The sequence below is a fragment of the Cucurbita pepo genome, chromosome 3, assembly GCF_057944985.1.
Source record: "Cucurbita pepo subsp. pepo isolate OVF chromosome 3, ASM5794498v1, whole genome shotgun sequence".
NCBI classification, from domain to species: Eukaryota; Viridiplantae; Streptophyta; class Magnoliopsida; order Cucurbitales; family Cucurbitaceae; genus Cucurbita; species Cucurbita pepo.
Genome location: NC_141800.1, coordinates 4,324,032 through 4,351,471, shown reverse-complemented (window position 1 = coordinate 4,351,471; position 27,440 = coordinate 4,324,032). Strand labels below are relative to the sequence as shown.

General features: G+C 33.3%; 5 protein-coding genes and 1 pseudogene across 5 annotated transcripts; 3 read left to right on the top strand and 3 right to left on the bottom strand.

Moving 5' to 3' along the window:
• Positions 1-4,793: 4,793 nt before the first annotated feature.
• LOC111791251 (MLP-like protein 43) lies at positions 4,794-5,427 on the bottom strand. Its single transcript, XM_023672520.2, has 2 exons — positions 5,204-5,427; positions 4,794-5,126 (listed from the first exon to the last, which is right to left on the bottom strand). The coding sequence occupies exons 1-2, from the start codon at positions 5,388-5,390 to the stop codon at positions 4,861-4,863; spliced, it is 453 nt and encodes a 150-aa protein (XP_023528288.2). The 5' UTR covers positions 5,391-5,427; the 3' UTR covers positions 4,794-4,860.
• Positions 5,428-7,287: 1,860 nt separating this feature from the next.
• LOC147793073 (MLP-like protein 43) lies at positions 7,288-8,976 on the bottom strand (annotated as a pseudogene).
• Positions 8,977-10,020: 1,044 nt separating this feature from the next.
• Positions 10,021-10,993, top strand: LOC111791202 (kirola). The gene is made up of 2 exons (XM_023672453.2): positions 10,021-10,233; positions 10,596-10,993. Exons 1-2 carry the CDS (start codon positions 10,047-10,049, stop codon positions 10,865-10,867), a joined length of 459 nt encoding a protein of 152 aa, XP_023528221.2. The 5' UTR covers positions 10,021-10,046; the 3' UTR covers positions 10,868-10,993.
• A 3,672-nt stretch (positions 10,994-14,665) lies between these two features.
• Positions 14,666-15,368, top strand: LOC111791625 (kirola-like). Its single transcript, XM_023673031.2, has 2 exons — positions 14,666-14,884; positions 14,962-15,368. The coding sequence occupies exons 1-2, from the start codon at positions 14,698-14,700 to the stop codon at positions 15,225-15,227; spliced, it is 453 nt and encodes a 150-aa protein (XP_023528799.2). The 5' UTR covers positions 14,666-14,697; the 3' UTR covers positions 15,228-15,368.
• Positions 15,369-20,350: 4,982 nt separating this feature from the next.
• LOC111789941 (putative calcium-binding protein CML23) lies at positions 20,351-21,184 on the top strand. The gene has a single exon (XM_023670675.2). It carries the CDS (start codon positions 20,462-20,464, stop codon positions 20,924-20,926), a length of 465 nt encoding a protein of 154 aa, XP_023526443.1. The 5' UTR covers positions 20,351-20,461; the 3' UTR covers positions 20,927-21,184.
• Positions 21,185-25,426: 4,242 nt separating this feature from the next.
• LOC111790083 (protein C2-DOMAIN ABA-RELATED 1) lies at positions 25,427-26,495 on the bottom strand. Its single transcript, XM_023670882.2, has 3 exons — positions 26,304-26,495; positions 25,932-26,027; positions 25,427-25,835 (listed from the first exon to the last, which is right to left on the bottom strand). Exons 1-3 carry the CDS (start codon positions 26,412-26,414, stop codon positions 25,542-25,544), a joined length of 501 nt encoding a protein of 166 aa, XP_023526650.1. The 5' UTR covers positions 26,415-26,495; the 3' UTR covers positions 25,427-25,541.
• Between the last annotated feature and the right edge of the window lie 945 nt (positions 26,496-27,440).

The following is a 27,440-nucleotide window of genomic DNA, read 5'->3' as shown; positions in this document are numbered from 1 at the left end:
GTCAGTCCCTTGTCGGTCTTTTAGAGTCTTTTGTATTTTTCTTTCATAATTGTATTTCCCGTTTGTAATATTTGACTTTAATTTTGATGTCATTGACTCTTTTTTCTTGTTTTAAATTTTATTAAATTTTCATCTCCTATTTTATCTTCTTTTTAATTTCATTTGTTTTCACTTTCATCTGTTTAGTCACGATTCAGTTTTTCGAAGCCTCGAAAATCGAGTCGTGACAGTCTCCGCCCCCCGACTTTGTCTAAATTCTTATGCAATTGGAGTCATGAGTCGGTACATGCAAAATCCAAAGAAGCTTCATTTGGATGCGGCTCGACGGATTTTGATATAATCGACTATGATATTTTGTACAAAAGAAGCGAAAACAGCAAGCTAATTGGATACTGTGATGCTGGCTATGCAGTAGACCACGATATCCAAAAATCAACCACTAGGTCTATGTTCAAGTTTGGTTGAGGAATGATTTCTTGGTGCAGTAAAAGACAACCAATAATATCATTTTCAACTACATAAACAAAGTACAGAACAAACGGCTGGAGCAGCTCAGAAAAGTACGAAACTCTTGGTGGAAGATTTGCGCTAGAAAATTGACTATCTAATACCACTTTATTGCGTCAACTTATTTGCGATTCGTCTAACAGAAAATCCGGCATTTCGTGCTAGTGGTACGCTACCATTATCCTTAATCTCAAATAAGAAACTTGAATTCATCCATCATCACTCATTCTATCACATAATCAATTAATATATATATATATATTGAACCGTGAGATTGTTAAGGATATTTAGTAATAAAGTAGAGTTTACTATATATATTATATTTGATATTTTATTATAAGGCAAATATTATATATTTGCCTTATTACATAGGCCTCTTTCTATTTATTGTTATTTCCATTTATTATTATTTCTATATCCTTGTAATTTATTTGATTATAAATAAGATAACTTTCACACCATTTATTAAGTGTGGTGGATTAATCAAACATTCTCATGGTATCAGAGCCGTTTCGGTTTAACAACCTTGATCCTTTCTTTTCAATGGCTTTTGAAATCTTCTACTATTCTTCTCCACCACCACTCCTGGCTTCGACGCCACAGGGGCAGTCGCCATGGCTGCCACATGCAAAGCCGATTGATTACTCTTCGGCTCCACCCTTTTGATCTCCAAATCACCCTTCGCCATACTTTGTACATACAACCTTACCTTCAACGCAATCGATTTTCCCTCGACCAATATAGTCTCTTTCATTCTCTTCTCAATCTTCCCTTCATCCTTTCACATAAACCCTAACCTAAACCTATCAACATTCTGCAGAGATTTACCTTTCGAATTTGGGCGCCGCACTGGCCTCTTCGCCAACCAAGTCGCCGCCACCCTTCTAGCCAAAATTGGCTCCTTCGCCCACTATGGCAACTCTTCTGGCTTCAACATTGTCTTTATCCCTTGCTCTAGGTTTTCCCTTCTACTTTTTGGGTTGACATATTCTCACCAGAGCCAAGGCAGCATCGTCGGTAAGTGACGATCCCTCTTCATGGGTTAGACATATTCTCGCCGAAGTCAAGGCAGCATCGCCGCTGAGTGACATTCCCTCTGCAGTTTTCGATGGCCAAGAAAGTATTTCTCTACGCCTCCTCTGAACCAGGTTGTTGACATCTTCACGAAAAGTGTTTCTCAACCTCTTTGAATTTTTCAGATTCAAACTTCACGTTCGTTTAAATCCGACGTTTAGCTTGCGGTGGGGTGTTAAGGGTATTTAGTAATAAATTATAGATTACCATATATATTATATTTGATATTTTATTATAAGGCAAATATTATATATTTGCCTTATTACCATAGGCATCTTTCTATTTATTGTTATTTCCATTTATTACTATTTCCATATGCTTGTAATTTATTTGATTATAAATAAGATAACTTTCACACTATTTAACTGGGATTAATCAAACATTGTGAGAAATTATACTTTCAAAATATAATATCATTTAGATAATTAATGGCACTTGATTTGGAGCCCCTCATGTACGCATCATATGATTTTACAATAGCAACGAAATATAGCTCATTGAGCGAATGAGAATAAACTTTATTCTTCGTATAGAGATGATATAATTTATTTTAAGGATTTCATAACAAAATTGGTCCAATAGTTTAACAAGTTTGAGTTTTAGTCCTTTGAGTTTATTTCAATTGGGGGCTTATAGTCTTAAGAATTCTATTATAGAAAGACATAACGTGACACGGAGTAAAAGAGAGGTACATGAATGAACTAAATACGATTCTTGAAGATATAAATACTAATAAATACTTACAATAATTGAAGATTACTATCTATACTAATAAAGTCTACCATTCTCTTTACTGACTCAACTATAAAAACTCCAAAATTAAGTATGATTTACTTGAAACAATTCTATATTTGGCAACTTTTTGAAAATTTTCTTAAGAATAGTGGAGTGAATACAAAATAGATTGAAAAGATCTATGTTAATATGTTGAGATAGTCTTTATTCTTAGAAGTGAAGAGTAAGTAAATCATAACATAGATAATATGGGAAAACGCCGAAACTATCAGGTACCAAACCCGAATTTCGACATTAAAAAAAAAATTGAAACTTAAATTATAAGGACTAAATTTCGGGTTAAATTACCCCGTCTTCAAGATGAGTAATGAAAGTAGTGGGATTGGTGGCTTTTGAGTCACCATAATATAATATTGTGATAAAAATGAGAACACAATTGATGAAAATTATATATATCAATTGTGTATAGTTTGATTAATTGAATTATATGGTCGAGTTAGTTAGTAGACCTAAAATATATGTTTAAAGTAGACAATACTAAACTAGATATGTTCAAAATTTTAGACTCCATAATTCTCGAGAAAAAAAAAAAAAAACCAAGATCGCAATAGAGATGTAATCAAATAAGAATCTAGTAGTCCAATGTTAGGGAAATGGTATCACTCATGGCATTGTTATCCACTGCAAATGGGTGAACCCGTAAACTAGTCTTGGAAGAGACTTGAGACTGTAAGGGTAGGTGTCAAGATGAGAATTTCTATTGAGCGTAGAAACGGTCGAGATTGACGTCTCGATTCTGTTAATCAGTCTTGGAAAAGACTTGGGGCTACATAGGTAGTTGGCACATGATGAACCGTTTGGATCTTTGTGTCCTACATAGAATCTCAATTGGTTACAAGAATAGGCCCAAACTTACTAGAGATAGAGAGATGGAAACTTATTAAGAAATGGACGTGAAGAGAGCCAACAAGAAGGTTGCTTACTATGTATTTATATACTCACCTTTTTCTCTTTTTCTTTTTCAAGTATCGGTCGAGGTAAAGGAGTGTTCGAAAGCTGCGCGGTCACAGGAGAGTCTTGTACTTCGTTTTATAACTGTATCCCAAACTCATTTCCCGTTTTTAATAAATTTGAGCAACATCGTCTTATAATTGTACGTAAGTTTGTACTTTAACATGGTGTTGTTCGATTTTATTTTGATTTTAGTTTTACTGCATTTTCTTATTTTATTTTCTTTTACTTTTTGTTTTTATTTGTTTTCACTATCATCTTTTATATTCTCGATTAGGATTTTGAAGATTTAAAATTTGAGTTGTGACATATAGTCGATGGAGAATTCAAATAAAAGTGTTACTCGACTCGCATAATTTGTGAAAGATTATCGATAGAGGATATACTGAAGTGAAAGAAAACTGCAGAAAAAGACGAGAAAACTTTATTCTTCCTTTATCAAGTGTTGATGAAAGAATATTCTAAAGTAGGGGTTGATTGATGATAACTAGTGATAGTTGTCCAAAAAAAAAAAAAAGAGTGGAGATCTGTTAGGAACCAGATGCTATTTCGAGTCTACAAATAGATTGTTTATGGAATATTTTTGTACTCATCCCTTTATCTTTTCTTTTTCAGATACTAGTCGATGTGGAAAGTGTTCAAAAGTTGTGTGGCTATAATGCGGGTTGTTTCGGAGCATCAATTTATTTTTTTTTATTTGAGTCTTTTGTATTTTGATTTATAATTGTACCTCAGCTTGCTTGAATGCTTTAAAAAAATTTGAACAACATTGTTTTATGTTTGATTTTTATTTTTATTTAAATTTGGTGTTGTTAGTATGTTTTTATTTAATTTAATTTAAATTACTTCTAGTCTCAATCTAGATTTCAAAACCTTGAAATTCAGGCCGGGACATTTTCTATTTTCTTCTGATTTTCATATCTTCTTTTGCTTTCACTAAAATTAAAGAATTTTAATCTAGCTTTTGAACAAATTTAACTTCATTATGTTCGTGAACTGCTTAAAGAAATAAACGCATTCGAAGTAGATTAAAAATTTCAAAACTTATCGTTCTTGAGGTTTGATCAGGACTCCATCCTTTAATTGGTTTCTCTTCGATCCCTTCACAAAATATTTTAAACTAATTTCATAACTTAAATGTCGACGAAACTTGCAAATCCAAAGGAAAACCAAACTTAAAATTTCGTAATCCTTTCCTCTTAATCTTCTTTGTTTCTTGATGAATTTGGATGACTCAAAGGTCCATAATGAGTCGAAAGAACTAAGTGACCAGATCAAAGTGTCTTTGATAGTTTTATATTTTTTTGTTAGTAATTTTTGTAAGCATTTTTCTCTTCTATCTCAGATTGAAATCCGACCTCAAAGATTCTCATTAGACCGTATGTAAAAGAAACGTCTGACTAACAAAAAAAATAGAATAAAGTATGATAGATCATTATTATGATTAAGTACATAATATAAGAACATTAAGAGAAGGAGAGAATTTATTTAGATCATATTTCAATAGCCAAGCCAAGATGGGTTGGTTTTAGTTCAGTTTTTGCAAAGGTAATCATCAATGCCTTTGCTGACTTTAGCTACACAAAGGAGATAGTTATGTGGTGTAGCCACATCTTCATTTGCCTTCACAAACTCTATGGACCAATTAGCTGAGCTCCCATTGCTACCATTCTCAACAACTTCTATTTTCATTTTCATTACTTCAAAATCTCTTAGTAAATCTCCTTCCAAGCACTCGAATGTTAACGATTTGTTAGCATCATCAATACTTAGCCTCTCTTTCACCTCAGACGGACCATCTAAATTTAAGCATACAATAATTGGTTAACTCTAAACAATACAAAATCGATTAAAAAGACGATAAAAAGATACTCACCAACGTTATATTTTAATTGGATGACGCTGCCATGAGCGTAACCATTTCCTTCCACAACCTTCCAGCTCTTATAAATTTCAGGGAACATTTGGAAGACAAAGTCCATTTTGTTCTTAAGGAATTCATAGAACTTTGGAGCAGAAGATCTGAGCTGAACCTCCTGTGAGACCTTAGCAATTTGAGCCATTTTTTCAAGCTTTTGAAGTAGCTTCAAATATGCTCATTCATGTTCATAGGAGGGGCCTTTTTATAGCCAATTATAGCAAAAAAAAAAAAAAAAAAGTGGACCTGATGTGACTGATCATCTTTGTTCTTTTTTTTTTTTTAAGTATGATTTTCAAAAAAAAAAAAAAAAAAAAAAACACCTCTCAATATGGTGATTGAAGAGCTAAGATTGGAGTCCCATTATTCAATTTCTTTTTCTATCACATTTAGCTTTGACGTGTTTTAAAATTGTTAGACTAATAACGATACATAACAGACTAAATCGAGGAATATCTAGTAGCGGTGAGGTTGTGTTGTTACAAACGGTAACAGAGCCTTGTAAACACGTTATAAAATTGTGAGACTAACGACAATACATAATAGATCAAAGCGGATAATATCTACTAGCGGTGAACTTCACATGTGGCTGCTGGAAAACTTTCTCTCTCCTCCTGCCCAGACACGTTACTCCTCTCGTTGGTTGACATGTGGTTGCTCGAAAACGTTCTCTCCTCTTGAAAATTGTAAAGCAAAATCAGATTAATATTTTTCTCTTTTTTTCATTTTCATATATTTTAATCTAAACTTCAAATCAATTCGTATTTCAGCAAAGTTGTAGATCCTAATTTCGATAATGTCCTAGTTTTTTTGTTTTTCCTTTAAATTTTACTTGAACATAGATCGATTTATGGACATTAAAAATAGGTACATTCATTCTTACAGTTTTTGGAATGAACTAACTCTCCAAGTAGTTTCCAGCCAAGATTTCGGCCAAGTTCCTTCACAAAATCTATGAAAAATACTTTCTAGAAGAATATATCAAAATCTCAGACCTTCACTCTCAAGAAATGGCTCGAACTTGAGGAAAAATCGTGAAAGATTACCTTGTGGATCTTCTCAGTTCTGGACAGAAAATGAAGCTCAATTGTGGCTAGAGGTGATTACCGACAGTGATCCATGAGTTTTCCGAATGTTCTTCCTTCTTTCTCTAGATTCTCTCAACTTTTTTTTTCTGCAGATTCTTTACTAGGGTCCACTACCGGCTCAAAATAACCTATTTGCCTCTCTTTCGACTTTGACCAGATGCAACATTTTTATTCTTATTATTTTTTTAAGCATTTTTTCTCTTCTATCTTAATTCTAATTTTTTCAATAAAATTCTATATATTAATTTTTTTTATAAAAAAAAAACATAAGAGATGAAATTAAAAATTTTAAATGATTTAAGAACAAATTAAATAAATAAATAAGTAACTAAATTATATATTTAGCTTCTTCAAAATGACATCCATATGTATCTAGTTTTCTACATCACATTTAATTATATTTACTAAAATAAAGAAATGAGTAACCAAAAGAAGATCAAGTAGAAGAAGGCATCATAGATCATCATTATTATTTCTTGCAATTAAGCTTTAAAAGCACACAAGATAAGAAGAACATTAATTAAGATAAGGAGAGAGTTTATTTAGATCCGATTTGATTAGCCAAACCAGATGGATGGTGTTTAGTGACACAATCACACTTTCGAAGGCAGTGGACTAGCGATTGTGCGGCACTCACTTTCCAACGACAAGTGAGCTAAGCCAATTTGTTCTTGCGTCGCCTACGGCCCAGCGACGTATGATCGAACCTCTAGCCTCGTTTTTAAAAGAAGGTTTTAGAAAACGAGGAGAGAGAAAGATTTTAGAAAGAGAGATTTTTGAAAGAGACGTTATATAAGCAAGCAAGAGAAAGATAACAACGCCTTAGCATATATAACCTTGGGTAGGGAGAAGTTGACAACTAGTCATATCTCTCTATAGTACATTCTGAGGCATTTCATGTCTGGCAGGCCTAGACATGATATTTTTTAGGCGTCATATGCCCTAGAATTACAAAAGAAAAAACACTAGAATGGAAAGACATGACAAGGGTTTGGCTTGTAATGGGCATGCGGCCATGGACAACACGCCCTGGACGAGCATGACCGTGACATTTAGCTCAGTTATTGCAAAGGTACTCATCAAGCCCTTTGCTGACTTTAGCTACACATAGGAGATAGTTATGTGGTGGAGCCACATCTTCATTTGCCTTCACATACTCCACGGACAAATTAGCTGAGCTCCCATTGCTACCATTCTCAACAACTTCTATTTTCATTTGGAATACTTCAAAATCTCTTAATATATCTCCTTCAAGGCACTGGAATGTTATTCATTTGTTCACATCATCAGCTACCCTCGTCCTTGCTTCTTCTGGGCTTCCTATGTAGTTTCCACACACAAAAAATGGGTAAGAATCGTTACTTGGTCTATTTATGTAACGGCTCAAGCCTACCGCTAACAAATATTGTCTTCTTTGATGAGGTTTCTACACCCTTATAAAGAATGATTTGTTCTTCTTTTTAACTGAGGTAGGATCTCACAATTTAATTGACTCATAAAATTTTGTGTCAAATGGTATTAATACCAAGAAAGCTAGCTCATCTCGTTAAGCTACCTAACCTTAATTGAGAAGTTAGAAATTTGAACCTCTCGTTATCTCGATAGAAGTTTTGAGCTTAGTAAGAGTAAGAGTAAGAGTGTGTTTGGAATAAATTTTGTACTTGAAAATATATTTTTTTATATAAATTCTTTTAATAATATTATATCTAGTATAAAGGCCTTGAAATAATACCCTATGTAGAGCATAGGAGTGTTCATAGGTTCGATTGGGTCAGATTGAAATATTTTTTTAGATTTAACCCAATTGTTACGGTTATAAATTGTTTTCAACTCAAACAATACTTATTAAATGATGAATCAAAAACTTGAAAAAAAAAATATATGTGTTAGATTAGTTCAAGTTATTTGGGTCATTTATTCAAATTTTTATTTTAATTAAAGTAAAATGTTAGGTAACCGCCCTAATCCAAGGCTACCAAATATTGCCCTCTTTTCACTTTCTATTTTGAGCTTCTCCTCAAAATTTTAAAATGCGTCTACTATGGAGGGTCTAGCTCTACTTCGACCAGTGTCTCCCACCGTTTTGTAACCTGACTCTGACATCATTTTGTAACAGTTCAAGCTCACCGCAAGAAGATATTGTCAGGTTAGTTCTATTCCGCCCAACTTTTAAGGTTTTCATTTATTTAAATTCAACTAAGTTCAAATAAGTTCATAACTGACCCTAAATCGTATAGACTAGATTGAATTGATCGAGTATTTCGTGTCATCTACTATTTTCTAACACCGGTATAAGAACCTACCAAAAGTAATATATGTTCGAAAGTTAGAAACATTAAAATAGAACCCTTGAAAGTTGTAAGAATCAAATCAAAAGAAAAGAAGAAAAAAAATAGTAGAAGAGATCCTCACCTACAACATATATTTGACGTGGATGACTCTGACATGAGCAAATTCATTTCCTTCCAAAACCTTCCAGCTACTACAAATTTCAGGGAACATTTGAAAAACACAGCCCATTTTGTTCTTAAAGAACTCATAGAACTTGTGACCACAACACTTGAGCTGCACCTGCTGCGAGATCTTAGCAATCTGGGCCATGTTCAAGCTTCAAATCTGCTCATTCATGTTCCATACAAACGGAATTTTTATAGCCAATATAGCCAAAAATTGGGTGTTCATAGATGGGACTCTCTTTCTTCTTTCTTTCTTTCATATCCATTCATTTCTCCATGACTGATTGATTTATTAGTTTTTGGCTCTCAATAATCCTTTTGTTGCAAGCTACCTCATGAAGAATAATTATGTGTCATATTGAAATAAAGAAATAAACAATTATATATATAATATGTAAATATATGAGTGGAGAGATTTGACGGGTGAGATCAGAGATGTTAAACGATATTTAGCTTTGAATTATCATTTACCATACGTATTATATTTAACCGTTTATTACCGGCAAATATTTAGCCTTCTATTTTGGCTTACCATAATTATCATACTTGTCCTTTTATGACACGCAAATATCTTGTATCCATTTATTAGTCTTCCCATTTGTTGCTCGTGTTATTTGTAATTGATTTGATTCTGTAAATGGTGATTTAAATGGGGTGGTTTCAGTCAATATTCTCAAAGTCATTCGATTTAACAACCCTAGTCTTTTTTTCTATAGTTTTCGAATCTTATTCTTGTCTTCTTCTTTTCAACGCTCTGATCCATATGATCACCATCAAACTTTCTTCCTCCAATTATCTTTTTTGAAAAAGCCGACTTCTCCCTCAGGGAACGGGGCTAACAGGAAACGAGCAAACCCGTAAATCAGTCTTGGAAGAAACTTGGAACTATAATAAGGATAGTTGTTGAGATGATAGCTTTTTTTTAGTGTAGAAACAGGTCAAGGTTGATGTCGCAGAGTAAATTCGTCTTGGAAACGACTTGAAGATTAATTTTTTAGCTTTAATTGCTTCACGATGTCCCTTTCAATTTAGAGTTAAAAAATAAAAGCGAAAAAATGGAAATTCTTTATGAAACTCGAATCTTAGCTGTTCAATCTATTACGTGATAGATTGAACAGAATATTTATTTTACTCAAGAAGAAAACTAGAAAGAATAAAGAGTCATCATCAATCAACTTCCACTATTTTGGCACATTTATTTGGCTATAAAAGGCTCCTCCTTTGGACATGGATGAACATATCTTGAAGTACTTGAAAATGGCTCAGATTTCTAACATCTCTCACCAGCTGCAGCTGAAATGTTCTGGTGAACAGTTCTATGAGTTTTATAGGAACAAAATGGACCGTCTTACTCAAATGTTTCCAAAAAAACTTTTGGGCTACAAAATTGTGGAAGGAAACGGCTTCGCTCACGGCAGCGTCGTCCACTGGAAATACGAGCTCGGTTCGATTCTAAACCCTAAACTCTAAAACTCTATTTAAAAGTTTAACCTGATGTAACCGTCCAAGTCCACTTCCAGCAGATATTATCCTTTTTTTACTTTCTCTCAAGGTTTTTAAAACGCACCTATTGGAGGAAGGTTTCCACACTGATGTGGGATCTCACAATCCAACCTCATTCACTTGTTCCCCTCTCCAATTGATGTGGGATTTACTTATATTCACCATTATTATTCGATATTGAAAAATATTTAACGTACTTATAAATTCACCATTATTGTTCGATGTGGGATTTACTCATTATTGTTCGTTAGTTATAAATTTAAGCTTTTAGATTGAGTGACGATTTTCCCCGTTCGAACACAGGGTGCATACTAGAGGCAAAGCAAAAGCTACATATGGATGACAAAAACAAAGCAATAACTCTTGAATTTATTGAAGGAGATTTGTTTAAAGAGTATGAGATGATAGCAGTGAAGGGTGAAGTTAGTGATGGTGGGAGCAATGGCATCAGCTCAGTTAAATGGTCAGTGGAATATGTGAAGGCAAACGAAGATGTTGATCCACCACATAACTATCTCCAATTTGCACTTGAATTGGCCAAAGGAGTTGATGCTTACCTTTGCAATAATAATTGATAACTATCAATAAACATCAACTATGGTTTGGTGTAAATGAAATATATCTAAATAAATCTCTATTATCCTTATTATGTGTACTTCAAAGGATGATGGGAAGATCTATAATGTAATCGTATTGTCGTATCATGTTGGCTCGGCATGTACTATTTAATATGGGTAGAAAAAATTAAGAAAATATCTTACTGGTGTTGTTGGGGTGGTTTATTAGGTCTCTAGGGTAGTTTGACGGTGTTGACATGATTTCAAGTCTCCAGGTTTCTCAGTTTTGACTCTTTGGGTCTGGATTGGATAGGAGCATGAGGGGTCTCACCCGATCATCTTTTGCCACGATTCTTCTGTGGTCGGACTACTTGAGGCATTCCGACCTAAGTCATAGTCTAGCAAAACTGATGCTCTCACCTTAGTCTTAAACTATTTCTACTACTCTTCTCTATCGATAACTACACACTCAATCACCTTTTAAAAATTTTTCTAGGAAGTATGTAAGGAAAAAACATGTTAAATGACTCGTGTTGGTCTGTGGGTATAGTCTTTAGTCTTGGAAGTAAGGAGTAAGTTATGTGACTATATCATAGGAGATGTAGAAAAATGTTATGATCATGAAGTGTCGAATCCGGATTCAAGTCTTTGACATGAGTCGGGACATACCCTCCAAACAATTACAAAAATTTGTCGTTAACAATTATCACGACCAACTTTAGTCATGTCAAGCTTTCTTGGATTCTCTTTGATCCTCAACATCATTGCTTCATTTAACCTTTTGTGTTTCTCCCTTTTTGGACCAAAAAAATTCTCTTCCTGAAGTGAAAAGAAAAGAGAATCATGACCAATTTCATATTTTAAATGTATTTTTAAAAAATTTATATTTGTTTCCTCTCAATTTTTTTAACTATGATTGTTGATTCTTTAAAAAGAACTCTCTAATTCACCGTCAATTTTTTAAAATAAAAAACTTTTAAAATCAAGTGGATGATAAAAAATAAAAATATATATATAATATATATTTTTTTAGAATAAAGTTTATCATGACGAGTAAAGAGAATGATTAAGATAATTATTGATATACATGATTTTTATAATATTACAATGAGTTAAAGTTTGGGCGTGAGGCTGGCAGCAATACATAACGGGCTAAAATTGACAATATCTGCTAAAGGTATGCTTGGGTTATTACAAATGATATCATAGCAGACAGACACCGAACGATGTGCCAACAAGGATGCTAGGCCCCCTAGTTGACGCATTTTAAAATCGTGAGTGTAACGTCTCAGATCCACCGCTAGCAGATATTGTCCTATTTGGGCTTTCTCTTTCGGGCTTTCCCTCAAGGCTTTAAAACGCGTCTGCTAGGAGAAGGTTTCCACCCTTAGAGTTGTGGAGGAAACCGCATGAGGCTGGTTAGAGCAGCATAACCTTCCGCTCCTTTCTGTGGAAGGATAGTGGGTTGGATCTCCTAGGCTCAATATTATCCTCTTGGTAGTCCTTAGCGTGACATCCACTTTTGGAAGCCTAAAGAGGACAATATCGGGTAGTGGTGGATCTGGCCGTTACAAATAGTATCAGAGCCAGACATCGGACGATGTGCCTGTCTTCTCGTTGGCCCCGAAGGGGAGTGGATTGTGATGTCCCACATTGGTTGGGGAGGAGAACAAAACACCATTTATAAGGGCGTGGAAACCTTCCCCTAACAGAAGGGTTTTAAAGCCTTGAGGGGAAGTGCGAGAGGGAAAGCCTAAAGAGAACAATATACACTAGTAGTGGATGTGGACCGTTACAGTGAGGCTAACAGCGATACATAACGGGCTAAGACTAGCGGTGAGCTTGGTTTGTTAGTCTGTGAGAATAATTTCACTTTTAGAAGCGAGAAGTATGTAATATGACAATAAACCAGTGAAGGTCGACAAACCGTTGGTTCAAATATGATTAAGATAATTAAAAATTCATCCACTATCAAATCGACCAGAAAGCAAGGGACGCCATATTATTCCAGCATCAGAAGGCTATACAAAAATCAAGTTGAGAGCAGATTTTAGCTCGATTTGATTCTCTGTACCATCAATACAATTTTTAAAAATCATTTTAAAACTCTCAAGAACTTGCAACAAATATTAGAATAAAAAATTATAACTTTATTAAATAAAAATAATAATAATAAAAAGAAGAAACTACACTAAGATTCTCATTCTCAACCCAAATCAAAAGACTGAAAAGATTAAAAATTTGCCCATAAAGTCTTAAAGCCGTGAACAAAAGTAGGGGTGTACATGGTTCGGGTCACAAAAGTACGTTCTCTATGCGTTCGTATGGGTAGGGTTGGACGCCTTCTTTATCCTAAATTATTTTTCTAATCGACTTCTTTAATCTATATCCATATGATTTTATCATTTTTTTAATAAAAAAAATCACTTTTATTCGATGTAATGTTGTATTCATTTAAGTTTGAAGGTGGTAGAGAAAATGCATCGACAGCAGCTTATGTATAGTGGTCAGATGGTAGAAAGCGTGCTAAGTTTCGTTTCTTAATAAAGAGAAAGTTTTTTGGTCTCTTTGATTGGTAGGTGGCCTCGTATTGATTGAATTAAGATTCCAATATTTGATTCATTAGGGTAGTTTTTTTTTTGTCGTGATACTTTGATTAGGCTACTTAATGATATTGAATGAATATATCAAACAATTGGAGGAATTAAATAAACGATTATGCCGAATGTAACATATTGTGCTTAGTATTCGGATCAGAATTTAAAATACGAATTTGACACCGGATGGTTCCAGCGTTCTCCTGCGTCCCCTGTGACGTGGTCATGTTACTTACTTTTCGCTTCTAAGAGTGAAGACGATCCCCACAAACCAATATGAATCCTTCCAGCATGCTTTGTTCTTACTCACATGCATTCTATGAGGCATTCCCCTACATCCTCTATGACATAGTCACGAGAGTGAAGCCTATCCCCATAGACCAACACGGGTTCTTCCAACATGGTTTGTTCTCACTCACATGCATTCTAGAAAAAATTTTAACATAGAATTGCTCCATGCTTAATCATGGAGTTCTTATGATTGAGCCACCGAAAAGGAAAGTGCACCTAGTTGGTATAAGTAGTAACTTTCATTTTCTTTAAATCTTACTTAATCATCCTAACAACTCAAGCCCACCGCTAACATATATTATCCGTTTTGGCCCGTTACATATCATCATCAGCTTCACAGTTTCAAAACGCGTTTACTAGATTCTGATACCATTTGTAACAGCTCAAGCCTACCGTTAGTAGATATTGTCCACTTTAGCCCATTACATATCGTCGTTAACCTCATGATTTTAAAACGCATCTACTAAGGAGATAAGACACGGGTCGAAGTAGAACTAGACTCTCTCCCTAACAGACGCATTTTCCAACGAAATCTTCATTTTATAAACAAATTCTATATTATAAACTTCATTTTAATAATTTGAACATAACTTGATATATATCATCAACTAAAAGATATATGTTCGGAAACTTACAACTTCATACATTCTCAAACCAACAAAAACAAAAAAATTGTTGGGAATTCGAACGTTCGTAAAATCTTAGATGTATACATATATGTTACTCCAAAATAGTGTAGGCTCGTTTGAAATTTCATTAATCAAAATAGTAGCTTCATTGCTTCATCATTTCCCACTTGCAATTTGAGAGCTCCTTTTTTTAGAATCTCTCTTTGGAAATCATATTGAAAAAAGGAAGAATAAAGATGAACAGTCACATCACCACCACTTTTTTTGCTATAATTGGCTATAAGAAGGCCCCTCCTATGATCATGAACGACCAGATTTGAAGCTTGAAAACATGGCTCAAATTGCTAAGGTCTCACAGAAGGTGCAGCTCAGATCTTCTGGTCACAAGTTCTATGAACTCATTAAGAACAAAATGGACTTTGTCTTTCAAATGTTCCCGGAAGTTTATAAGAGCTGGAAGGTTTTGGAAGGAAATGATTTGGCTCATGGCAGCATCATCCACTTGAAATATAACGTTGGTGAGTATCTTCTTATCATCGTTTTAATCGATTTTGTATTGTTTAGTGTTAACCATTTAAACTATGTTTAAATTTAGATGGCCCGTCAGAGGCGAAGGAGAGGCTAGCTATTGATGATGCGAACAAATCGATAACTTTTGAGTGCCTTGAAGGAGATCTATTCAGAGATTTTGAAGTTTTCAAATTGAAAATTGAAGTTGTTGAGAATGGTAGCAATGGGTGCTCAACTAATTGGTCCATTGAATATGTGAAGGCCAATGAAGATGTGGCTCCACCACATAACTATCTCATAATTGCAGCTAAAATTAGCAAAGGCATTGATGATTACCTTTGCAAGAACTGAACTAAAACCAACCCATCTTGGCTTGGCTATTGAAATATGATCTAAATAAGCTATTATCCTCTAATTATCTTTGTGTTTTTGTCATGTGTATCTTGCAGTTTAATTGGAAGAAGGAATAATGATGATGTTTGCCTTATTCTACATCTTTTCACGTAGAAAATTAGGGTTATCATTTACGAGAAAATAAATATATAACTTAGGGATTCCCTTCATCGGTCGTTTAACGAATAGCTATAGCCAAAGTATATCACTTGTCGTTCAAGTGCGGGTGGAATAGCTCATTGTGTAGGGTGCAGAATGTGGCACAGGTACCAAATCAACCCTTTATTAATCAGGTTGCTTGTTTGTCTCATAAGTCATTTTTGGTTCGTCTTTTTCCCGATACGCACTTGATAGTTGCTCGACCGTAGATCTAACTTCTCGATGTCTCGAGGCATTCATAGAATGGAAAGGAGAATCGTTATGAGTTGGAAATAACTTAACCTATTTTTTAATGCTAAAAGAGTATGAGCTTTGCATTACTTTTGGAATAAAGTATATGAGAAACTTACCATACTTATCTAGAGATGGCGAGTTTGGTGTCAGTTTAAAAGGGATTTGACCTTACTCATAAGAGCTGCGTCAACATTACCAAAAGTTGGCGTAGTTATGTTAAGTGCCAAACGAGGTAGAGACAACGACCGTGCCAAATGAGGCACGTGTTAGCTACAAACTAGGATACGCGTCAGGTATCGTAAGCTATCGATCAAAGTGGATAAGCATTCGAGAGCTACGTGGTCACAGAAGAAGTCAGTCCGAAGAGTCAATCTGTCTTTGTATTTTGAGTCATGACATAAGATAGATATAGAACGAGTGATAAGATTATTTGCTAGTTGTATCAATGATCAATGTCAACATGGCTTCCACGTTAATACTTGTAACCTATCTTAGTTTTCTAAAGTTTATGAAACTAGCTCGACTGATGTGTCGCTATTATATTTATGCTTTAAATTCTCTTTACATTTTCGTAAGAGATTTTTAAATGAAAATAGTATGTATCTGGTATCGGCCTTTGTCAATGCATGTCCACTTTGGAAATTTGGGATGATCGTTCAATTAACTTTCGAATATAACATGTTCATAAACGGTGTGCTAGTAATGGTTACACTCTCCAAACCCCATGTTTTGTTATAGCTAGTCATTGTCCTAACCTAACTTTTTTCCTACTAAGCTTTTGGTTTCCCTTGGATCTTCTTGATAGCTTTGTTTTACAGGCTGCCCTCCACAGAATCGAAATGAGTATCATTTATGAATTGGAAGATACCCAACTTTTAATTTTTAATGCTAAAAGAGTATCAGCTTTGCCAAGCTTGTTTATAGAAAGAATAGGAAACTAAAGATGAACAAAGTTGGAGGTCCAAAATGGACTTCCAAGATATCAAATCAAAAAGATTCTGTGCAAGAACATGCAATGTAAAACACACGTCCTTTCAATGGATTGGATAGTCGTGTTCATCAAAACTAGCAAAACTGAAATATTTCAGAATTTGAATCGAGCGGAATGGAATGCACCATCTCCTGTTTAGGATTTAGATCAAAATTTGAAATCTAGATTTGGCCATTGTGTGCCCAATATTTCCCTGCATCTCATGCTACATGGTCACGTTACTTACTTTTAGCTTCTAAGAGTGAAGATTATACCAACCGACTAATACAGGTCTTTTTGGCTTGTTTTGGCTTCACTTATATACATGTTATAAAATTGCTACAAATCAAACAAGCTTACCTTTCGTTATGCAGGATATTTTAGAGGTGGGTTGGGAAATCTCCGTTCAAGCCATTTCTCGCCTCGGCCCCTTTGAAGAGGGCAAGAAAAGGTCGCAATGGAATTGTGAGTGAGACCGCTAAGGTGCTCATCCATTAAGGTTCTTCAAACAGCTTTACCTCTCTCCGTTCTACCGTCTAACATGAAGTGAAGGACCTCCCTTTAATTTTACCGTGGATGATGGGCCCCCAAGGGGAATGGATTGTGAGATCTTACATCAGTTGGAGAGGAGAACAAAACATTTATTTTCTTGTAAGAACATCTCCCTAGTAGACGCGTTTTAAAAACTGTGAGACTGACGGTGATACATAACGAGCCAAAGCGAACAATATTTGCTAACGATGGACTTGGACTGTTACAATACGAGTCTCTTCTTCATTTATTTTATTCTATAACCTAATATCTCGAGTTATCATGTTCGATAATGATTCAGCTATTGATTACGATTTGAAACATAAATTTACAGGTAGGTCAATAGAAGTAAAGCTGAGGCTTCATGTGGATGAACCTAAACAAAATGATAATTTACGAATGCCTCGAAGGAGATTTGTTCATAGATTTCGAGATGTTTCGAGTGAAAATTGAAGTTAGTGATGGTGGAAACAATGGGAATAGCTCAGTTAATTGGTGTTTGGAATTTGTGAAGGCAAATGAAAATGTGGGTAACCCAAATAACTATCTCCAATTTGGAGTTAAAGTATGCAAACATGTGGATGCCCTCCTTTGCAACAATTGAACTACAAAGAATATGATACCAACATGGCCTTGCTTCTTCAAGTTAAATATCTTAAATAAGATGTCTTTCCTATCTGTTAACCTCCATTGTTATATGAACTTTCAAGGTTAATTTTAATGGCAACATAATATCCTTTTTCAATAATGTTTTTGCCTTTATTATACTCTTTACATCTTAGCCCACCACCTTGTCTACTTCAGCTCGTTACGTATCGTCATCAGTCTCACGGTTTTAAAATGTATCAACTGGGGATAGAAGTTTTCAGGTCCTTATGTGGGATCTCACAATCCACCCCCTTCGTGGCTCATCATCCTCGCTGGCACGCTGCTCAATGCTTAGTTCTCATACTATTTTTAATAGCCCAAGCTCGCTGTTAATAGATATTGTCCGTTTCAGCCCATTACGTATGGTTGTTAGTCTCACGATTTTACAACGCGTATAATAAGAAGAGATTTTCACACCCTTATAAAAAATGATTCGTTCCCCCTCCAACTGAGGTGGGATTTCACAGTCTTATTTTCATTATTTTAAAGAATAAAAGGAATATAATTATATATGATATCGAAATTCAAATTCGGCACCTGTATACCCAACATTTCGGTGCATCTGTGCGACATGGGAAATTCAGATTCGGCACCTGTATACCCAACATTTCAGTGCATCTGTGCGACATGGTCGCATTACTCACTTCTTGTTTTAAAGAGTGAAGACTATCGCCACATATCAACATGGGTCATTTTAACATATTTGTCCTTACTCACATGCATCTTAGGAAAATTCTCAAGAAGTCACCCAATTAAAATTGTTTCAACCAACCTGCTTAATTTTGAAGTTTTTATGATTGAGCTGTCAGGAAAGAGGTACACCTTATTCCTATGGATGGTAACTTTCAATTCTTTTCAAGTCTTCCTTAGACATCATATCCTCGTAATTGCTTTCATTTAAATATAGTTTATGTTTATGTTGTTAATGTTTTAAATATATTTATATAAAAGTCAATTTAGTGTTGTTAATAAAATATATATTAAAATTAAGTTAGGATAACCTAACCCAACCGTCATAAATTAGTTGGTTTTTCAAGTGGTACGAGATTTAAATATCCCTAGTTGTCTTTTTCTTTAAATAAATAAATAGATAAATAATGAATTATTCGTAGTAATAAAGACTAATTAAAAAAAAAAAAAAAAAAAAAAAAAACCAAAATTTAGTCCAACAAGCATTGGACCTCAACGCGCTTTACCACGAACACACTCGACCACATTTAATAATACCAAAAATAATTATTATATTAATTACTATTAAATATAGAAATATAAATATTTTGACTTTTTATTTAGCTTTAATTTTTAAAATTTATTGAATGAAACAGTTTTTTTTCGAAAAAAGGAAAGTAAAAAAAAAAAAAAAAAGTGAATTTATTTAACTCACGCGGGAAAAGAGTCGTAATCAGATGCGTCCAGGACCACGGAAGCTTGCTTTTGGAAAAAGGCATCTTAATGCCCTACCCGGCCTGCCTTGCCGCTCTCTAATTTGTGGACATTGTGTTTCCGGTCCCACAACAATGCTACGTGGCGAGCTTTTAATGGTTGGACGTCACCGGCGAATCTAGTCCATTGGTGGAAAATAATTCTTCTAGAAAATATATTACAAAACAAGAAAAATTTGACAATAAATAAGGTATGAAATTACGGTTAAATCTTTCTTACATAATTCTACTGTTGTTTCGATTCATTCATACACCTCTCATTTACTCAGGTATCACATGCTCACTAGCCACTGTCTTACTGGGAGAGGTACCTCTCTCAACATTTACGTATCGAATTGGAGATTCGAACATTGGATCTTTTCAACGAAGATAAAATATTTTAACCAATTGAACTATATTTAAGTTGAACACAAAATTAATTAAGCTTATAGATGGTATAGATTAGGTCGTTAGTATATATATATATATATTTTTTTTTTTATTTATTTAATTCTTGTTCGTACTTGTTTCAATTTAGTCTATTATGCTATTTTTATTTTTAAACAATATCATTTTTTTTATTAGTGAAGGTTAAAATTCGTTACGATATACACCACATTTATTAAGTCAACATATATTTACAGAATAAAAATCGAAACCTTTTTAAAAAGAGGAAAATGACAAAAAAAAATTCACACGTTGTTGCAGTATAGAATCAATTATTCGACATTGGTTTTTATCCTTATTTAATAATAATAATAATAATATAACTTCTAACCAAAATTTCAACGACATTTAAACATTCCTATTGGTGTTTTAGTATGTTCTGACATTATCAATATTTTTATTATATTATAAAAAAAAATCAAAAGATATAATAATAATATTACAAAAATACCATTACAGTTTAATAATAAAAATGTAAAGTTTATTTTAATATAGATAATTCAAATACTTTTTTTTTATATATATATTTTTTATAAATAAAGCGGAAAAAAAGGTAGTAAATACTGTAACATTCCTACACTTGCACACTCCCGATCACCGCCAGCAATAACGCGTGGAAACCGCGTGAAAGGGTTCGGCGGTCTCTATATATACGTCAATTGCAAACTAACCAATAAAAAAATGGAAAAGTTAAGAATATAACCAAGTTTTTTTTTCCTCTCTCTCTCTCTCTCGCAATTCAAATTTCAAATCTCATTGATCTCTCGTTCAGCTTCACGCCCATGGCGAAGAAGTCGGTTTCGAATCCAGGAGCCTTGGGCTCCATGGACGAGGTCATGAAGATCTTCAAGAAGTTCGACAAGAACGGCGACGGCAAGATTTCTATTAGCGAGCTTGGCGCTGCCCTCGGTGAACTCGGCGGCAAAATCTCCTCGGACGAGATCCGCCGCATTATGTTAGAGATCGATACGGATGGCGATGGATTCATCGACCTTGACGAATTTACCGCGTTTCATCAGGACGCGTATCCGGAGGGCGGAGGTAACAAAGATCTACAGGATGCTTTCGATCTGTACGATATGGACAAGAACGGCCTAATCTCGGCCAAAGAGTTGCACTTTGTTCTCAAGCGCCTCGGTGAAAAATGTAGCCTCAAAGATTGTTGCCGGATGATCAGTTCCGTCGATGTCGACGGCGATGGCCATGTAAATTTCGAGGAGTTCAAGAAGATGATGTCGCGCTCTTAGTTTTCTCCGTCGCTAGAAAGGTAGTTTCAGAGTTGAATCAAATTAGGCGTAGAGTTCTTCAACAAAATCAGGTACTATCAGTCGATTTGTTAATGTACAGTCTGCGATTCTGTTTCTCTGAGGATTAACTATCCATCCTTTTGCCGTTTGTAACCGATTAGGTACCAAAACATCTCTAGAAGGATTTCTCCTCTCTGATTTTAGATCTTAAGCGGAAATCCTCTTGTTCTATAAGAAAACAAACAAATTATCAGTTCATATCTCTCGCTAATTGATTGTGCTGTTCTCTTTCTGACACGGATGAATTCGAAATTCATACAGTTAATTTTGTGCCCTGAATTTGTGGAATTCGAAATTCATCTAGTTATTCAAGCACTTGAATTCCCTTTGTGGCCTTCATTTTACAAAATAGTCATTTACTTTTAGAACACTCTTCAATTTGGTCTTAAATTTATAAGTAAAAATTAATTTTATCATTAACTTGTTGAAAATTCTCAATTAAGTATTTGAATTGATTAAGTTATTTCCTCACTAAATTACTATCTTATTAGCATATTTGAATCGTGACATGCCACTTCTTCAAATATATTAATAAAACATTAATATAATGAATCTCAAAATAAATATAAAAACGATTTTGTATCTCATTAACCATTTGGCCACTCATCAATTTATTTATGCGTCCACCAATTCTGTATTAACCTTTCTTTTTATGATAGGCTAAAGATTAGAGATATTCCAATATCAAAATTCTTTTTTGAGAAAATTTTATCATCTTTTTACATATTTTTTTTTTTATATATTAATTTCAAAGATATTTTAACATATCAAAAAAATGTAAAATATCTTAATATTTTATGAAAAAAAAAAAAATTAGAAATTCTAATTTCAATATTAGAATGACAGATGTATAGATAATATAAAAAAACTGAAAAACTAAATTATCTTATTTAGAAAGAAAGATAAATTTAATTTAGTAATCCCACGTGGAAGAATAAATCAAAGCATGGTTTTGAATATAACTTAATGAAAAAATAAAATATCTATGAAATTTTGACTACAATAAATTTATTAAAAAAAACGTTAACACAAAAAAAAAATAATAATAATAATAATAATAACAAACAAGTATTTTCACTATTTTAAACCATTTTTACTAAAAAAAAAAATCTTATTATTTAATATTAGGACTAATATTTTGTAGATAATTTTATTCTATTTAATCAATTAGTATATAATATAATAAAATATTATTTATCTATCATGTCTATCGAATCTATAAAATTTTGAAAAATCGATAAAATTAAGAAAAATCTATAAAATATTAACACGTGAATAAAATTTCATAATCTTAAGTCAAAATATTCTCGAGGTAATTTTATAAAATTTATAATATATTTCTAAACATGGAGATAAATTCTATTGTGAAAAGTTTAATTATTTTTTTTAACTTTAAAATTTTTTATTCTTATCTTTTATTTTAACGTGAATATATTTTTATTTACGAATATTTTATATAATTTAATCAAATAATCATCTCAGAATTTTGATAGGGTTTTATTTTTTACCAACATATTGTTATTTAGTGATAGTTTTATACATTCAAGGATCGAGATTGGCAAGCCCATCAGTCCACACAGTTGTCCATGTACTAGTAGAAGATTCAGCAGCTACATCGGTCCCTGCTTCTTCGGGTGGAACTCTCGGTTGAGGAGTTACTCGGAATGCTGACAAGATATCAGTATATTTGGTTTCAGGAATTCAATCCGACTCATATATTAAATTAAAAGAATAATAATATAAAGCTAAGTGACTTTATCTTTAGGGCAAAGCATATGAGAGGCGTAGGGCATGTCCCCTTTTTTTAAGGACACCTACCCTACTTGTTCCTTTGTTTTATTTTATTTTATTTTCAATAATTTTAACACAATTTTATAATAATTTAATCATTAAACTATAATAACATGATGAAAAATATTGTTGTTTACAATATCTAATACATTTATTTATTTATTTATTATTATTATTATTAATGAAACTACTTAGTCAATTTAAACAATTAAGCCCAGTTGCCAACCGAGCTGTCCCTTTCAGCCCAGTTATCAAATGAGCCCATTACATCAAACCCAGTTTTCAAGTTGGCCCATCCCATTAAGCCCAGCTGCCACTCTTTGAGCCCATTAAAAGCCCACTTCGCATATGCAGATCCTATCACTACACTTATATACTTTCGATGAATAGGTCAAATGTTCGGTGGTTGAAAAATGGCAACCGTGAAGGGAAAACAAATGGCTTAAGAATCGACTGGTTGCGAGCGGACTTATGGAGCTAATTTTGTCTTTTTAAACTTAAAAGATTGTCACTATGAGGCGACGAAGTCACTTGCGTCTAGCTTTGCAAATGCACTCACTTCCATTACCGGCTTGAAATATTGTCTCAACTTGACTCGAGATCAAGATGAAGCTTTGTAGTTTAAATATTAATTTATTACTTAAATATGTTGATTTGAAAGAGACTAAGCTTTCATATCATAAATCGTTGACTTGACCAACTTTACCTTATCTCCTTTGTCTTTGCATGGCCGTTGTTGAGACAATGAAATATTTGGTTGTCTTATTGAATAATTTGTAATGCCACGTATTTAGAATTTGGATCATAATTCAAAATCTGAATTTTGCATCTAATGACTTCGACATTCCCTTACAACATAGTCACGTTACTTACTTTTCGCTTCTAAGAGTGAAGATTATCTCCACCAATCAACACGAGTCATTCTAACATGTTTTATCTTCACTTACATGCATCTTAAAAAAATTCTCAAAATGTCATCCAACATAGAATTACTTCAAGTAAAACATATTTAACCATGGAGTTCTTATGATCGTACCACCGAAAAGGAACGTACACCTTCTTGGTATAAATACTGACTTTCAATTCTTTTAAAGTGTTTCTTAGTCATCTTATTCATAGGATCATTCTCATTCATATATTCCTCATTTACTCGAGTGTCACATGCCCATAAGTTTTCGTCTTGGTTCATACTTGAACCACGTCTTTTTTACTAGAGTGTTACATGCACACCAGCTTTTGCCCTCGTTCGTTCCCGAACTACATCTCCTTTACTCAAATGTCTATTTTCATGTGTAGAAAAATGTGAATGGAATTGAGTGATTGAAGGAATGATTGAGGGAGATGGGACCTTGATGATGACAATGGAATGTGGAGGGTTGAATTATTGGTGGGAACATAAATTAATAGAGTAAAAAAAAAAATTGGAAAATTATTCCATAAAGAGCCCATAGATAAAATTAATATTTTAATCTTCAAGGTAAACTCGAAATGATCCAATGGTAAATTTTATCATTTTTTTACTTTAATATATTAATTATATTTTAATTTATAAAGAACAAAACATAGAACATGTCACCCACTAATTCAACTAACATTAGAAAAATTAATTATTAATTCACCCTCAACCAACCAAATCCATAATCCTATCCTCTTTGTCTTTTTTTTTTTTTTTAAGTTGAGGCTTATTAAAAAATAATAAATAATTTCAAAAATTAAAATTAAAAAATTAACAGCATAAACCCAAACAAAAGTGGGTTAATTTTTAAATTTTTCTATGCCTTTTAAAATTAACAAACTTACTTGACTTTATTTATTTATTTATTTATTAAAAATATAATATATTAATCAATTAAATTATTTTTAAGGGTTAATTAAATTAAATTAAAATGGTTCTATTAATTAAATCTACTCGAAATTTTTATATTAAAGATTGGGACACGTAGGCAGAAGAAAATAATTTTTTAATTTATTATTATTATTATTTTAATAATTTGAATAAGTCAATTGGTTATTGCATTATTGCGATAATGTTTATATATTTATAGGCATTATTCCATGGACATAAGTTTGAGAGAATCGCCTTATTTTCTTGTTTTGAATTTATTATTATTATTCTTTAACCAATTTTAATAAACAAAAAAATAAATTTTAAATAAAGACGGGATTTCTCTCTGCTAATCATAAGTAGAGATATTTATTTAACCCACAAGGATAAAGTCCCGACCAGAGAGAATATTCTCTTAATCGAGGAATGAGTAAGGAAGTGGGGAGAGATTTCTTTCTACTAGCTAAATGAGGCTAAAGACGGAGTTTTTAAAAATTATGTCGGTAGAACAATTTATTATATTTTTTATTTTCTAGAGAATCACTTCTCTGATCTCATGAAAATAAATTAAAAATTTTACGAGAATGAGAACTGAAAGACGAGCCAAAGACAAGAACAGTGAAAATTTCTCTGCTTCCACCCTGTCTTGTAGACACTATGTTGGATGACGGTCTTAAAATTATTTTTATGAAGCATATGAGTGAAGACAAAGCATGTTAAAAGAACTCGTGGCGGTTTGTAGGGAGCTCTTCGACCCTTCAACTAGTTCAAGTCAAGTAGGAAAACACGATCACGTCGAAAGAGAATGTCTGAATCATCAAGTGTTAAATCCAAATCCCAGATCATAATTTGAATCCCGAACATAACAAAATTTACAGAAGGGTAGAAATGATTGAAAGTAACACAATTGGATGGATATATTAAGAGGGCACAAGTAGTTTAATGTATACCCCTAGAGCCAGGAATATCAATCCATTGCAATTGCAGCTCAACTTCACCAGACTCCACATTTCTTAGCCTTAGAAACATTCTTTGACTAACTTGACCATTTCCCCAAACTATGCAACTCTCTTCAGACAAGCAATTCTCCCTACTTGGTTGAACCTTCCTTATGATGGTTCCATTTGGGAGGTTGTTCAATCTCATCTTCACCGCCTCCACGAACGGGCGAACGTCGAACTCCGCATCCCCCATCCTGTCATCGAACGAGAACTTGTCCTTGTCGTATACGATCTACATAAAACATGAATCAAAACAACAACGTTACAAAACTCTTTAATTTCATTGAAGCAAAAGGATTTCGTGATTTCGTGTTCAATTATTATTTACCAAGTAGACGGGAAGATTTGGATCTTGGATTGATAGAGTTAGATCTTCGTTCCATTCTGGGTTGATATTTTGTTTCACTACTCGAGTCTTCAACTTCTGTATGTACCATGAAACACGATCAATTCAGTTAAAAAAAAAAGTCAACAGAGCTAAAATTGACGTGTTAGAGTAAATTTAAGACACGAAATTCAAAACCCAAATACAAAATCACGAGACGATTCTAAAGTCAAAAGCTTTAGGACAAAAAAAACCAAAACTCGAGCCGGAGCTCGAGCTCGAGGAGGAGGAGGAAGAAGAAGAAGAAGAAGAAGAAGAAGAAGAAGAAGAAGAAGAAGAAGAAGAAGAAGAAGAAGAAGAAGAAGAAGAAGAAACCTGTTTGCCCATCTTGAAAACGACATATGGATCACTGCTAACAACGTCTCTTACAGCAAGATTGACACCTCTAAAGACATGGATTCTGAGGAGACCCATTAAATTCTCCATTTTCAGAGACCTTTGATGAAGATGAAGATGATGATGAAGAAGAAACCCTCTTTTGGTTGCAACACTAATTAATGGCAATTTGAATTTGGTGGAGCCTCTTGGCCTCACATTCCACCTAATTTATATATCTTCAATTATCATTTTTTTTCTTTTGGAAAAAATAAAATATAGCCGGTGGAATTACCTTTTTAGACATTTCATTTTTTAATCAAATATAAAATATTTTAATCAATTGAGCTATGTTCATGTTTGACCATTCTTTCTGTTAAATAGTTTTTTTTATAAAATAATTACAAAAATTTGAACTTTCGATTTGAGAATACGTTTTTATTGGTCAACCCCATGAATGATTTGACGTGAAATGAGTTAATTTTAATTTTAGAATAAGGTTTATTAATATAAATATTATATATGGTAGAGACCAATTGTGGTAAACATTTACTTACTTTATATATTATTAAAAAAAACAGCCTTATTTTACCAAATGAAGGGAGATTTTGGTCAGTCAAAAACAATGAAATTCATGACTATCACGCGCCTTATTGAACCCTTCCATTAGGCGGCGGCGGCTTAGTTTTACAACCTTTTCAAAATGTAATACTCATTTTAAACCTAATTATTTATGAGAGAATTTTTAAATTAAAAAAATAGAACTTTTGTGACGAGCTACGATGAATTATATTTTTAGTCCTTGAAGTTTAATATTTTTGCCATATTAGTCCCTCGGTTTTAAATTTTGACAATTAGGTCCTCAACGTTTGAAAATGTGTGATTTTGATCCGTCTACTGTTGTCGTAATTTGTTAAATATTTAACATAAGTCCATTTTTTAATTTGTTTAAAAGTTTTAAATTCTCGTTTTGGACTGAGAAATAACGTAAAGAATTGAATGAGGGACGAAGGATTGGACCTCTCTGGGTTGATTTAGAGCTCTACTTCTCTTACCGAGTTCATACTCTAATTATGGAGAGTACCGAGTGAATTGACTATGTAGAACAGTGATTCTTTATTCATTTTGTCGATTTTA

Coding starts and splice junctions, on each gene's coding strand:
- LOC111791251 (XM_023672520.2), bottom strand. CDS start 5,390: ATGGCTCAAATTGCTAAGGTCTCACAGGAGGTTCAGCTCAGATCTTCT. Junction 5,127..5,203: donor CCAATTAAAATATAACGTTG/GTGAGTATCTTT, acceptor GCTTAAATTTAG/ATGGTCCGTCTGAGGTGAAA.
- LOC111791202 (XM_023672453.2), top strand. CDS start 10,047: ATGGCTCAGATTTCTAACATCTCTCACCAGCTGCAGCTGAAATGTTCT. Junction 10,234..10,595: donor CCACTGGAAATACGAGCTCG/GTTCGATTCTAA, acceptor GTTCGAACACAG/GGTGCATACTAGAGGCAAAG.
- LOC111791625 (XM_023673031.2), top strand. CDS start 14,698: ATGGCTCAAATTGCTAAGGTCTCACAGAAGGTGCAGCTCAGATCTTCT. Junction 14,885..14,961: donor CCACTTGAAATATAACGTTG/GTGAGTATCTTC, acceptor GTTTAAATTTAG/ATGGCCCGTCAGAGGCGAAG.
- LOC111789941 (XM_023670675.2), top strand. CDS start 20,462: ATGGCGAAGAAGTCGGTTTCGAATCCAGGAGCCTTGGGCTCCATGGAC.
- LOC111790083 (XM_023670882.2), bottom strand. CDS start 26,414: ATGGAGAATTTAATGGGTCTCCTCAGAATCCATGTCTTTAGAGGTGTC. Junction 26,028..26,303: donor TTTTCAAGATGGGCAAACAG/GTTTCTTCTTCT, acceptor TGGTACATACAG/AAGTTGAAGACTCGAGTAGT. Junction 25,836..25,931: donor CAAATCTTCCCGTCTACTTG/GTAAATAATAAT, acceptor TGTTTTATGTAG/ATCGTATACGACAAGGACAA.